Below are 14,759 nucleotides of genomic sequence, written 5' to 3'. Positions count from 1 at the left end.
CCTTTTATGCCATTCATTTTACATTATCAGTTCTTCTGTACATATATAATTCCCATGAGCTCTATCACCATACATTTGCCTTTTATAATTATTTTTTGTTTTTATTTGTTTTTAATTATTATTTTAGTTATTGTTTTTTGTTTTTATTTTAGAAGTTCACTGATATTTTCATCTTTTATCCCTATTTTGATGGTGAGGATTACGACTTGATCTAATTCAATGGACTGAGGGTTACTATCTTTCTTCTACCAGATATATATTTGATTCCTTCTTTTTTTATTTTTTATTTTTTTTCCCCTAGTAATATTATTTACTTTTTTAAGGTGTACCTCCTAATATCTAGATAAAGGCTGTGAAGGAAAATCCTTCATTAAGGCCCTGTGGGCTCATTGTCCCCAGCCTATGTATCCACCGGGCCTCACTTTGTAATAATTTTTTGTCAAGGTTGCCACCCCTTGGTCCCAGGACTATTTTCTCTATGCCCCAGAATCTTAGAACTGTGCTTTTGTTATTATGGAAATATTTAATATGTCTGGCAATTGATGTATCTTTCCCAGTTTCAATAGTACTTATATGTCCTGAAATACGACGTCTCAACTCCTGTACAGTTTTTCCCACGTATAATTTTGGGCATGGACAGGATGCCAAGTATACTACCCCCTGTGTTTTACACGTGATAAGTTGTTTGATCTCATATTCTTTCTTATCCGTAGGGTTTATATACTTTTTTATGCGCGGGACATATCTGCAAAAGGAGCAGTCTCCACATGGTGAGGAGCCTCGGTATCTTTCAACCAATTTACCTGGATTTTCTCCTTTTTCCATCAAATGGCTATGAACCAGCTGATCTTTAAGGTTCCTGCCCCGTCTGTACGTTACTGATGGATTAGAGGTGAGTATCGTATTTAGGTCTCTGTCAGATTTTATTATGTACCAGTATTTCTTCAATATTCCATATATTTCTTTATTATATCCGTCGTAGGTCCCTATACACCTAATGATGTCATTTTTCTTCGGGGGAGTTTCTTTGAGAAGATCTTCTCTCTTCGTTCTATTAGCCCTAATATAGGCCTTCCTCAAGGGATTTTTGGGATAACCTCTTTTCCTAAATCTCTGAAGAAGTTGTTCACTTTCTTTAGAGAAAGAGGCCTCGTCTGAACAGTTCCGGCGTGCCCTCAGATACTGGCCTACAGGAATTCCCTTCTTCAAAGATGTAGGATGCCAGCTATTCCAGTGTAGGTAACTGTTTGTTGATGTTGGTTTTCTAAAAACCTCTGTTACCAACTGACCATTTTCAGTCTTCTTAATTTTCAGGTCAAGAAACACAATCTCCTTTTCCTGGATCTCATAGGTATATTTCATCCCTATACTGTTGCGATTTAGTTTCTGAGTGAATTCACAAAACAAAGAGTGACCACCATCCCATAGGATGAGAATGTCGTCTATATATCTGCCCCAAATAGCTGGCATCCTACATCTTTGAAGAAGGGAATTCCTGTAGGCCAGTATCTGAGGGCACGCCGGAACTGTTCAGACGAGGCCTCTTTCTCTAAAGAAAGTGAACAACTTCTTCAGAGATTTAGGAAAAGAGGTTATCCCAAAAATCCCTTGAGGAAGGCCTATAATAGGGCTAATAGAACGAAGAGAGAAGATCTTCTCAAAGAAACTCCCCCGAAGAAAAATGACATCATTAGGTGTATAGGGACCTACGACGGATATAATAAAGAAATATATGGAATATTGAAGAAATACTGGTACATAATAAAATCTGACAGAGACCTAAATACGATACTCACCTCTAATCCATCAGTAACGTACAGACGGGGCAGGAACCTTAAAGATCAGCTGGTTCATAGCCATTTGATGGAAAAAGGAGAAAATCCAGGTAAATTGGTTGAAAGATACCGAGGCTCCTCACCATGTGGAGACTGCTCCTTTTGCAGATATGTCCCGCGCATAAAAAAGTATATAAACCCTACGGATAAGAAAGAATATGAGATCAAACAACTTATCACGTGTAAAACACAGGGGGTAGTATACTTGGCATCCTGTCCATGCCCAAAATTATACGTGGGAAAAACTGTACAGGAGTTGAGACGTCGTATTTCAGGACATATAAGTACTATTGAAACTGGGAAAGATACATCAATTGCCAGACATATTAAATATTTCCATAATAACAAAAGCACAGTTCTAAGATTCTGGGGCATAGAGAAAATAGTCCTGGGACCAAGGGGTGGCAACCTTGACAAAAAATTATTACAAAGTGAGGCCCGGTGGATACATAGGCTGGGGACAATGAGCCCACAGGGCCTTAATGAAGGATTTTCCTTCACAGCCTTTATCTAGATATTAGGAGGTACACCTTAAAAAAGTAAATAATATTACTAGGGGAAAAAAAATAAAAAATAAAAAAAGAAGGAATCAAATATATATCTGGTAGAAGAAAGATAGTAACCCTCAGTCCATTGAATTAGATCAAGTCGTAATCCTCACCATCAAAATAGGGATAAAAGATGAAAATATCAGTGAACTTCTAAAATAAAAACAAAAAACAATAACTAAAATAATAATTAAAAACAAATAAAAACAAAAAATAATAATTATAAAAGGCAAATGTATGGTGATAGAGCTCATGGGAATTATATATGTACAGAAGAACTAATAATGTAAAATGAATGGCATAAAAGGTTGAAGAGTTGAGAAAATAATATCACCTTAGGTGTCGACGTAAGTGTAGTCATTCAATGAAAAATACATATATATCATGAAGGAAGTAATAAAATGATAGGAATATTTAACTCATGTATAGAGCAATGATGTTATCCTCATAATTGAGGGTAACAGGTATGTGCATATATAATGTTGATATAGAAACGCTGTCAAATGAACTTTGAACCCCAATATATGAGCTGTATCCCTACATTTTTCAGTCTAAAAGCCAAATCCCACACGAAGTTCTAAACCACTATACCTCTCAGAAGACAGGTGTAGATATAAGCATCTTTATGTGATATTCCAGACCGGAATGCTAAAGACTCTACGCATGCGCAATACTATATACTGTGAGCAGAATGAAATCTAAGCCCCAACGCATGCGTTGTAATCCAACTTCTAATTTAAGGTTGGACCTTCACGCACGCGTGGAGACGATACACTGGAAAAAGTTAAAGATTTTGCGCAAGCGCATTTTCCTGCGGGCTCAGATCGGAACGTTAAAGATCAGGCGCATGCGCAATATAACATACAGCGAGGAGAATAAAATCTAAGTCCTAACGCATGCGCTTTGACACAATTCCTTGAGCTAAAGAAAATTAAATATCAGGCGCATGCGCAATATAACGCATGCGCAAGATAACATACTGCGAGTAGAACAAAATCTAAGTCCTAACGCATGCGCTTCGATACAACTCCTCGAGCTAAAAAAATTAAAGATCAGACGCATGCGCAATTTAACATACTGCGAGTATAATAAAATCTAAGTCTTAACGCATGCGCTTTGACATAACTCCTCGAGCTAAAAAGTTGAAGCTAGATTCTTCACGCATGCGCAGGGATGATATATCGGAAAAAGTTAAAGATCCTGCGCAAGCGCATATTCCTGTGAGCTCGGATCGGACTGTCAAAGAACAGGCGCATGCGTAATACAATATACTACGAGCAGAATAAAATCTAAGTCTTAACGCATGCGCTTTGATACAACTCTTTGAGCTGGAAAGTTAAAGACCTTGCGCATGCGCATACCTCAACGGCCTCTCGGATCGGGGTTTAAAGTTCTCACGCAAGCGCAGGGCCACTACATGAACAAAGGAAGTGACGGAACGACTGCAAAACATCATGAAGGTACTGGATTGGGTTACCGGACTGTCAGACAGGAATGCAAGGCAATGCTTGGCCATGGAATATGGTATGACCCTCCCCTAATGTTTAAAAGGGTGTAGTGGGAAAGCATTCTTGTTGACAGTAGCTCCATCCCCTGAAGAAGCCACATCCGGTGGTGAAACATGTTGGGGGAGCTTTTGTGTTAGTTTTTAGATTAGGAGTAGGTAGGACCAAGTGTTGCAGCACGGAGCAACTGCAGACTCGATCGTGTTTGAACACCAGTGGCTGTGAATTGCACCAAAGAGAAATATGAGAACCTAGAGACTTAGGGTGAATGAACAAGTATCCTCTTGGCATTATGCCCACCTAGGCAAATAAAGTAAAATTACTGCTGGGGAAAAAGGGAAAAGTGGGACAAATCGATGCCATGAGGTTGACTATATGGGTGAAGTAACCCTTATCTCAGCCACTAGTGCCCTACCACACCTAGAATTTTAAACTAGTCTTTGTTCTTCCGTTATGTTACTTTCTTATAAATAAAATGAAATAAATGTTACGTTTTAAATTGACCAGAAACGGAAGTCTACTAGTCTAGGCAACTAGGCTATTTGAAATAAATTATCATTCCAACCTGAATCAGCTGCCCATCTCCGAAATTCAGAACAATAAAGCTCCGCAGACAGTTTGCTCTGGCATAAAAAACGTAAGTTAGATTCGGCCAGAGCAACACGATCCGGGTCATCATATATCTGCCCCAGGGCCACAAAAAGTCCTTCCACGGATCGAAGGGAGGGATCCCCTGATGGCAGCGAAAAAGCCCAAGTCTGAGCATTACCCCTGAGCAGGGAGATGACAATCCTCACCCTCTGCTCCTGATTACCAGAGGAATGTGGACACAAGCAAAAATGGAGTTTGCATGCCTCTCTGAAGCGAACAAAACTCTCACTGCCCCCGGAGAACGTTTCCGGAAGTGAGACCTTTGGCTCGCAACAGACTCCATGGGCCGGAGCAGAGCCCAATGCTTGAAGCTGAGTCATAGATTGACGGAGATCCGCTACCTCCAAAGAAAGACCCTGCATGCGGTCAACCAGGCCAGAAAGCGGATCCATGTCAAAAAAAGACAGTTTTGGTGGATTATAATGTCACGGCTGTATGTGAGCAACAAGAGCATGCACAGAAAATAGAGCTACTGACCGGACCCAAACTAGGGAGGATAAAGGATTACCCCTGTCAGACCCTCGAAAGCTCTCCCTATGCTGCTAAGCCCATGCCCGGATCCAAATGGTGGAAGGAGGCATGCCCGCGTACCTAAGACTGATGACCACTGTAACCCCTACAATAGTGGAAGGGGCACGGCCACCGGTGCCCTGCTCAGTATATGGAGGGAACCGTGGTCGCCTCGGATCCAGTCAGAAAACACACAGATACACAACAATGTCTGCACACTTAGCTGAAGGGGCTGCAGGTGCAGTGAAGACGGATCCAAAGACAGGCTGGCAATATCCGGAGTACTTGCTGCAGCAGAACACAGGTCCAGTGAAAGGATAGCATGCAAGGGAAGATACTCAAGCAAGAGCTACAACCCAAATGAGAAATATAATCCACACCTACAATAGGAGGAGGGGGAATATAAAGGCAGGGAAATCAAACGCAGCTGGGAGGAAGGAAACAGAAAACTCCTCCCAGCTCTAGTAGTGACATCATCACAGGGGTGGAGAAACAGAGCTGTGAGAACGTCCCAAAGCTCTGGTAGTGACACTGACCAACTCCGTGTGGGTGGGACTAAAGTGTGATTGACATCTCTGCTCTGTGATCCTTTTACTCTACAGTCAATGCTATAGGTGAGCGAAAAAAGGAGGCCTCCGCCTCCTCATGGATTATTTCACCCCATCCACCAAAATACCTCTTCAGGACCTCAGTGACAAGACTTAAATCTACTGCCACAATCAGGTATTGACCAATCCTGAGGGTAGGTCATCATTATCAAAAGACTGGAACCCCCCTTTAAGGACCAGAAAAACGCATTTTGGTGTGATTTTTCCCACATGTTACAGGGTCGGACTGGCCATAGAAACTACAGGGAAGTTTCCCGATGGGTCAATGCCCGGTTTGGGCACAATTACAACAGAATATGTCACCAGTTTTATGGTGGGTGAAAACAAGTAAGTGACCCAACATTTCAGTCCCTGTCTCCAGTTTATGCCACCTATATATCTGAAACTGGTGACAGATTCCCTTTAAGTGAATGGTTATTGAACAGGTGCTCCTAAGGATAAATTGGTTAATGATTGGGCACTGCATTTATTGGGTGATTTATGGTAGTTGATAGTGGTGTTGTTTGGGCACTGTACAGAATGGAGATCACTGTTTGGAACTCCTATTTGCACACTGTATGGCGGTATTATGTATTTCTGAGATTTCCTCTGCTTAGAACGAAAGTAGGACCTTGTACTATGTCTTGCCTACTGCTCACTCAAGTAACATGGCCTCTCTCATAGGTATGGTTTACAATGCTGACGGCTGTGTGTAGCACAAGATCCATTCATGGACACATATAATATCTAGACATTGGTCTGTGTATCTGGGAAACGTATGTTTATGTTAGGCCTCATGGGATTATAGATTATACTGACCCCACCCCACCAGAAACCTATTAACCATAAAATTAAAAGAGACACATGGACACATTATATAATGGATAAAAATAGGCCACGGCCAACTTTATTAAAGAACAGCTCAATATTAAATAACCATAAAATTCCAATAATAATAAATAATAATCATAATAACCACTGATTAGGCCAGACATAAGCTCGACCTAAATACCTGAATCAACTCGTCCGCTTGCCACTTATTGGCGAGCGACCTTATCCCTCCTTCTAACAAAGTGACTGTGACTAACAACCATAAAGGGGCTGGGAGGGCGGGGCAGCTGGACGCCGCTTGGCAGCCAGCCAAATACCGGCCACCTCATATTATATACACAATCTACCCCACCACCCCTCCAATGCCTTACCTGTTGCTGGGGGACCCAAAACTTCCAAGCCCCAGCAACCATTCACCCATAGGATCCTCACCTAGCCAATCACCCTCAATCTTCCCTCCACCTAGCAACAAAGATAAATTTAGCCACCTTGGCCACTGGATTTCTTGGCGGGAAAGCATCTAGGCGGGAAAGTCTCGCCCTTGGGAAAATCATAATCCCATGAAGATCCCTCCAAATGGGATTTTCGGGATCCTAATACTTATACCATCCTAGGTTGCACAGATCTCTAATACAGCCTCAATAGATACAAATACAATTTATATATCCATACTGTACCTCTGTGCGCCTCCGATTTCAAATTGTAGCATATTCTATTGGATGCTGTATTAAAGCGGCATGTTCTCTGAGAAGCATTGGTTTTAGGGGAGTTACGGAGGCACCAGAAAGCTACAAGGTGTGCAGAAATAGATGTCAGATCTGGGCCCTGGTGCCTAGAGGGACCCACAGTTGCACTTCTGGAATCAAGCAATTTACAGCTTGCCTTCTCTGATCAGAGCGATACATGGATGCCATAGCTGCTGTCTTCCCAGACAGCTGGGTGATGTCTGCTATTGCAAGTCAGTCGCAATACCCATGGCCCATGGACAGGTGTGGCACTGTTTTTAGAAGAAAGCAGCTATGCTTTTCTAGTTCTGGACAATCCCTTTAACGGCTCATTCACAAGACAGTATCTGCTTTTGCGGACAAACACAGGCCGTGTGCCTTCCGCATTTTGCGGATCGGAACGTCCTTCTCCATGATAGAAATGCCTATTTTTGTCCATATAAATGGACAAGAGAAGGACATGTCCTATCTTTTTTGCTGGGCGAAACGGAAGTGTTTGTGGCCCCACTGAAATAAAAGGGTCTGCATCCGATCCGCAAAACTGCAAAACAGATGTGGACAGAAAAATACGGTCGTGTGAATAGGCCATTACTGTTATATAGAACCTGAAGAATTCCTTTAAAGGGGTTATGTCTGGGCTTTTACTACTGATGACCTATCCTCAGGATAGGTCATCAATATCAGATCGGCGGGGGTCCGACTCTCCCGTCTCTCTTCCTGCTCACTGCTGCTGTCAATGGCAAAGACCATAGACAGCAGCAGTGGACAGGAAGAGAGAAGGGAGACGGCACGTGCACACTGCGCGCGCCGTCTCCTCATACAGCTGATCGGCGGGGGTGCCAGGTGTCGGGTATTGATGACCTATCCTGAGTATAGGACATCAATAGTAAAAGCCTGGACAACCCCTTTAAATTACTGCTCATGTTTTTGTGAATTATTCTGCATTGCATCGCTCAGTCTTTTAGTGTCTCAGCCCTGTATACATCTGAACTTCAAGGATGCTCCTTAATCCTGTAAAATCCTCACAATGGTCGCTGGATTGTTCCAGAGATTCCTCCTGGTTTCCCTTACGCAGTGAACCTGAGGCCGCTCTTGAAGTGTCAGAGGAGTTTTCATCTGAAGGAAGCCTTCGCTTTGTATTCTGCACCAGTCGAGGCAGCAGCTTTTAGACAAAGCAGTTGCCTCAGCAGTGTCATGATTAGATCTTCCGAGCATTAACATATTACAGATCCATGTTAAAAAAACAGAGACCAGCAAAAAAAAAAAAAAAGGTCAAAGGCATTGAGAACGCAAGGATGCAGAAATTGTGTGTCGTGTGGCTCCTCCATTGCTGGAATCAGGTGAACTAGTTTAGAAGCTGCCCCTGGGAGTAATCAGAGACAAATCACTGCTGATTAACATCATTCTGCTGAACACTCAGGGTAGGTCAAAGCCCTCGGTCCGGGAGGCTCAAGGCCAAATCATGGGATTTTATTATATAGTCACATTAAATGTGGCCTTGATGTAGATCACACTGTAAATTCTATCTATCTATCGCATATCTGTCTAATTCTGAACATTTATGCCAGCCTATTATACAACATGGTTAATGGCTGGTTCACATCCCTGGGATACCTACCCCAATGGCAATGGACACGACTGTTGGGGCCTAGTCCAACAATCAATTGCTCCTCCTGACACTATTATAGTGGCTACCTGCAGCCAACACTAGGAGGAGCTCCCTGCCTAGATGTATACAGCCAGTGTGGAGTGAACACGGTAAATACTCCATAATTCAGGTTATGGCAAACAACTATATTTTGCATCCATTTTTTTCTAAGGGTCCACAAAAAATACGACACATATGTGATCTGTGTGCTGTGCGCCGCTGTTCCCCTGCTTACCGCTGCAGTTCCGGGCACCGTGTTCAGCTGTGATCTGCGGCCAGTGCTTCCTATTCACCGCTGCAGTCCTGGGCTCTGGCTGTGTAGGTACTGTTGTTCTGGGAGCCGCTCCACAGTTTCCTCTCAACCCTGGCCACAGCATGTTTGCTGCTTGTTTCCTGCAGCACTTCCTTAAGGGCCGGCGCGCGTCACTTCCTGGGCTTTATGGGTTAAGTCATGTGACCTCGCTGACCAATCCTAGTCCTCCTGCACATATATAAGTGACTCAGCCCCCTTCCCAGATGCCTCAGTGTCAAAGTCCTTGTGTCCTGCTAAGGTTCCTGATATCCGCTTGTGTTCCTGACTCGTACATGTGTTCCTGGATTCTGCTACCTCTTTGATCCCTGCCTGCTTGCCTTGACTCTCCTGTTGCCGACCTGGATTGCCTGACCTGTACCTGTGTCGCCTGCCCTGACCTATTGCCTGTCTGACTTTGACTCTGCCTCACCCTTCGGTCCTGTACTGTTGCTCCTGGTAACGACTCAGCCTGCTGACAACGCCTGTACCTCTGGTACCTTTCTCAGGTACCTCCTGGTCCACCTGGACCAGCTGCCTCGTGTACCTATCCTCCTCAAGAGGTAGCAACCTGGTGTTCCCCTCATGAAAGTCTATCCCCACCATCAGGGGTACTGTAAAGATCGAGGGGTTCACTTAGACAACGCCCTTAGAGGAGGTAGGACACGTGGCACAGTGGGTACACATCCGCTGGTTCATGACAGCTGTCTACATCCAGATGTCTTATTTGCAAAGTATGCATGTCATCCATATTAATGGAAGTGAGAAAAATGCGGAATGTACACAGAAGGTATACATATTTTTCAGATCTGTGGTTTGAGGACCGAAATATGGACATGGCCATGCGCATGTGGCCTAAATATGCAGTAATTATAACTTATGCAAATTGTAACTAAAATGCAAATGCCAATTACATTGGTTTCTACAAAAATTACAGATTTCTCTTCTTTGTTCCTGGCTTTTTTACAATCCCAGCTTGGAAAATATAAAAAAGTAACATTTATCTCATATTGTAAAGATGAACTAAACATTTCCCATGCACAGGAGACAATGCACAGGGAGCGCGCATATGTTATGTGAATCACTAGTACACTGTAGATACACCAACGCAGCGGATTGAAAAAGTACGCACCTCCCACGTGGAGAACCACATACATTAACAGGATTACAATAAAAATACAATTTAAATCTAACAAAGAAATTGCTTCCAAGTCATTTCCTTTTTTATTAAGCTTTAATGTTTTACCCTTCTCCACAGCTTGAGCTCACCATCCCCTCCCTCACTACCCCTGCTATGTTCATCTCCCTGGGTTGTGCGTTCTTTAACCGCTTCACGTCCGCCCATAGGATATAAACGTCCTATGGGTGGACGTCTATCTCCTAATGCACGTTTTAAAACGTCTTTTCAGAAACAGCAGCTGCACGCTAATCGTGGTCAGTGACAGCAGGGCAACCCTAAGACGAGGCAGGGACAGTTTCCAGGTGTCCCTGCCTTCACGATCGCTGCAGACACAGCGCTCACCGAGCGCTGTGTCTGCAGAGAAGGAAGCGCTGTGCGCTTCCTGTTCCGGCCCGGCGGTCATGTGACCGCCGTGACCGGAGAGTGCAGGGGCTGTGTGAGGTCTCTCAGAGACCTCGATCAGCCCTGCTCTGAGGCTGTACAGCGCTGGATTGCTGCTGTACAGCCTCTCTAGGGGTGCATTTGTCCTGTAACTGGGGCTACTATGTCAGCCCCAGTTACAGGAGAAATCAACAGTGAAAAAAAAATGAAAAAGTGAAGCAAATGTCCCCCAGAGGTCTTGTATGACCTTATGGGGGACGAAAAGTGTAAAATAAAATAAAGGGTTGAAAAAATAAAATAAAAAAAAGTTTCACATGTAAAAAAAAAAAAAATCCCAAGTAAGGAATAAAGAAAAAAATTAAAAATAGAAAAAATAAAATAAAATAGACATATTTAGTATTGCCGCGTCCGTAAAAAAAACAGCTCTATAAAAATATCACATGACCTAAACCCTCGGGTGAACACCGTAAAAAAAAAAAAAAAAAAGTGTGTCAAAACAAGCAATTTTTGTCACCTTGCATCACAAAAGGTGCAACACCAAGTGATCAAAAATGCGTATGTCCCACAAAATGGTACCAATAAAACCGTCACCTCATCCCGCAAAAAATGAGCCCCTACATAATAAAATCTCTCAAAAAATAAAAAAACTATAGCTCTCAGAACATGGACACATTAAAACATAATTTTTTGGTTTCAAAAATGCTATTATTGTGTAAAACTTTAATAAATGAGAAAAAGTATACATATTAGGTATCGCCACGTCCGTAACAATCTGCTCTATAAAAATGTCACTTGACTGAACCCCTCAGGTGAACGCTGTAAAAATAAATAAATAGAAACTGTGCTAAAACAACCAATTTTTTGGTCACCTTGCCCCATAAAGTGTTATAATGAATGATCAAAAAATCATATGTACCCAAAAATAGTACTAATAAAACTGGCACCTTATCCCCTAGTTTCCAAAATGGGGTCACTTCTTGGGAGTTTCTACTGTAAGGGTGCATCAGGGGACTTCAAATGGGACATGGCATCTAAAAACCATGTGGAGTTCCTTTTCTTCTGCACCCTGCCGTGTGCCCATACAGCAGTTTATGACCACATGTGGGGTGTTTCTGTAAACCGCAGAATCTGGGTAATAAATATTGAGTTTTGTTTGGCTGTTAACCATCGATGTGTTAAAGAAAAAAATTGATTAAAATGGAAAATCTGCCAAAAAAGTGAAATTTTGTGGAACGCCTAAAGGGTTAACAAAGTTTGTAAAATTGGTTTTGAATACCTTGAGGGGTGTAGTTTCTACAATGGGGTCATTTATGGGGGTATCCACTATGTAGGCCCCACAAAGTGACTTCATACCTGAACTGGTCCTTAAAAAGTGGGTTATGGCAATTTTCTTAAAAATTTGAAGAATTGCTTCTAAACTTCTAAGCCTTCTAACGTCCTAAAAAAATAAAATGACATTTCCAAAATGATGCCAACATAAAGTAGACATATGGGGAATGTTAAATAATAAATATTTTATGAGGTATCACTTTCTGTTTTAAAAGCAGAGAAATTGAAATTTAGAAAATTGCGAATTTTTCTAATTTTTGGGTAAATTTGGGATTTTTTCATAAATAAAGGTGAAATATTTTGACTCAAATTTATGACTATCATGAAGTACAATGTGTCACGAGAAAACAATCTCTGAATGACTTGGATAAGTAAAGGCGTTCCAAAGTTATTACCACATAAAGTGAGATATGTCAGTTTTGCAAAATTTGGCCTGGTCAGGAAGGGGGCAAAGGGCCCAGATGGGAAGTGGTTAAAACTGTAAGCTTGTGGATCCAGAAAAAGCAGTTTTGGAAACTGACAAAGGGAAACCATTTGATTAATAGACGCCTGTAGTGACAGTGATCAGGGCTCACTTATGGATGGTAAAATAATAGAAGAATGGGGGGAGGGGGAGATTTAAAGGGGTTATCCCATGACTAATGTAAAAAATAAGACATCATATAGTACATAATAACCTCCTTCTAACAAATCTAGAACCAGCCCTGTACCTCACATGGATCCAGAGATCTCCACATTCATTGCCCTGCTAGATTTATATCAAGCTGACAGCTCAAGGGGAGTGTCTTTTCTGCTGCAGCTCAGGGGGCGTGTCTCAGCTCTCCCTATCACAGCCCAGGAGGCAGTTGAAGGATGAAACTGAGCATGTGCGGCCTTCTCAGTGAGCAGGTCAAAGGAATAAGAAAAGAACAAACAGCAGGTGACGCTATACAGATACATTTTATTGAATAACTCGGTGGCTATGCTAAATTTTTAATTACATGCAATTACAAAAGTATTCAGATCCAGGTGCTGGTTTGAAAACCGTAGAATATTTCTCGTGTGACAACCCCTTTAAGTGGTAATTTGAGATTTAAAAAAGGGTTTGCTTTTCTTTCCCTCATAAAGGGGAAGAAACTACTACTGTTCACGTGACCATGTCTGGTATTGCAGCTCAGCTTAAGTCAAGTGAATGGGTGGTTAAAAGATGTAAGAGGAGAGTGGCTTAGATAGAAGAGAGTATAGAATATAAAGACAGAAGGAAATGTAAGCATGTTGGAGAAATCTATGGAGAGTGCGTGGTGGAGAAAGTGATGGAGAGAGTGATAAAGAGTACTATGGAACATGGGAGATGGAGAGGGCTATGGAAAGAGTGTGATGGACTGCGCTATGGAGAGTAATGGAGAGCACTATGGAACGAGTGTGATGGATAGGGCTATGGACAGTGATGGAGAAGCTATAGAGAGAGTGATAGAGAGCACTATGGAACAAGAGTGATGGAGAGGGCTATGGAAATAGTGTGATGGACAGCACTTTGCAGAGTGATAGAGAAGACATAGAGAGAGTGATAGAGAAAACTATGGAAAGAAGGTGATAGAGAGAGCTATGGAGAGTGATGGAGAAGCCGTAGACAGAGTGGTAGAGAGCACTATGAAATGAGAGTGATGGAGAGGGTTAGGGAAAACAGTGATGGGCAGTGCTATGGAGAAAGAGTGAGTGGGCAATGAAAAGAGAGAACTGACGGAGAGCAGTATGTAGAAAGATAGAGATTCCAAGTGCTATGGAACTAGAGTGATGGAGAGCACTATGAGGAATGAGAGTGGAAAGAGAATGGAGAGAGAATGAAGAGACACACTATTTCCTATACTACACCCACTCCCATAACCATAGAAGGTAAGAAATAACAGCTTTACCTGTGGAACAAGACGGACTTGACCAGTGTGACCACGTCCCGGCTGGCATTATAACCTGCACACACTATGGCGACGTGAATGGTCTGCAACATAAGAGACACTGAGGTTTAGTAAGTAAAATGGCAATAAAATAAGCATCGCTGCAACAAGCTATAACTCAGTATAGAAGCCGCATAAGACTTTCCTCCTACTAGACTACAAGTCTCAATATTTGGGTGGCTCAGCACACTGGGACTTGTAGTTGGACAGTAGCTGGCATAATATCGGGTACCTAGAAATGATCCATTAAGTGCTTGTGTACAGATGGCACAGCCTTACTGTGTGTAGAGAGGACGCAGTGTGACAACCTCTGCATCTTCTGTCTTTTAGGTCTATAATTTGGATACATTTTAAGATTTTACAAAAAAAGGGAAGCAGTGTTTATAATGAATGAAGGAGGAAGCGACGGACCAAAGCGGAGACACAAGCATTCTGTGATGCTGCAAGTAAATCTTCAATTTAAATAGGTCCACAATTCTCTAGTGATACATTTTATATTATATCTATACAGCAGTGAATAAACAGAGTGAGACTGAAAAGAAAAATATAACTGCCTACAGCCACCACTAGGGGGAGAGCTGAGGCTTACAACTCAATGCTTCTTTGAACTCAGCTGTGTTACATGACTGGTATGGCTGCACTGAAATGTGTAGTCACCCAATAGTAGTCCCACTAGTGACACCCCACCACCACTATTTGAAATTATAAATGGTTTATGATATTAAATGACTTATTTTCCTGGGAGATCTCTATCTGAAGTTAAAGACTTGTCCTTGACCTCTGTAGATCCTGCTGAAATCTCACAAAAC

General features: G+C 42.3%; 1 protein-coding gene across 2 annotated transcripts in view; it reads right to left on the bottom strand.

Moving 5' to 3' along the window:
* The window catches only part of LARGE1 (LARGE xylosyl- and glucuronyltransferase 1), a 581,369-nt gene that overhangs the window by 215,851 nt on the left and 350,759 nt on the right, over positions 1–14,759 (bottom strand). For both annotated transcript variants that reach the window (XM_040438023.1, XM_040438033.1), the window contains exon 4: positions 13,912–13,994. In XM_040438023.1, the coding sequence (XP_040293957.1) occupies positions 13,912–13,994 (83 nt within the window). The remainder of the gene's footprint in view (positions 1–13,911; positions 13,995–14,759) is intronic.

This window comes from Bufo bufo, chromosome 1 (assembly GCF_905171765.1).
Source record: "Bufo bufo chromosome 1, aBufBuf1.1, whole genome shotgun sequence".
NCBI classification, from domain to species: domain Eukaryota; kingdom Metazoa; phylum Chordata; class Amphibia; order Anura; family Bufonidae; genus Bufo; species Bufo bufo.
This window is presented reverse-complemented; position numbering and strand designations above follow the sequence as displayed.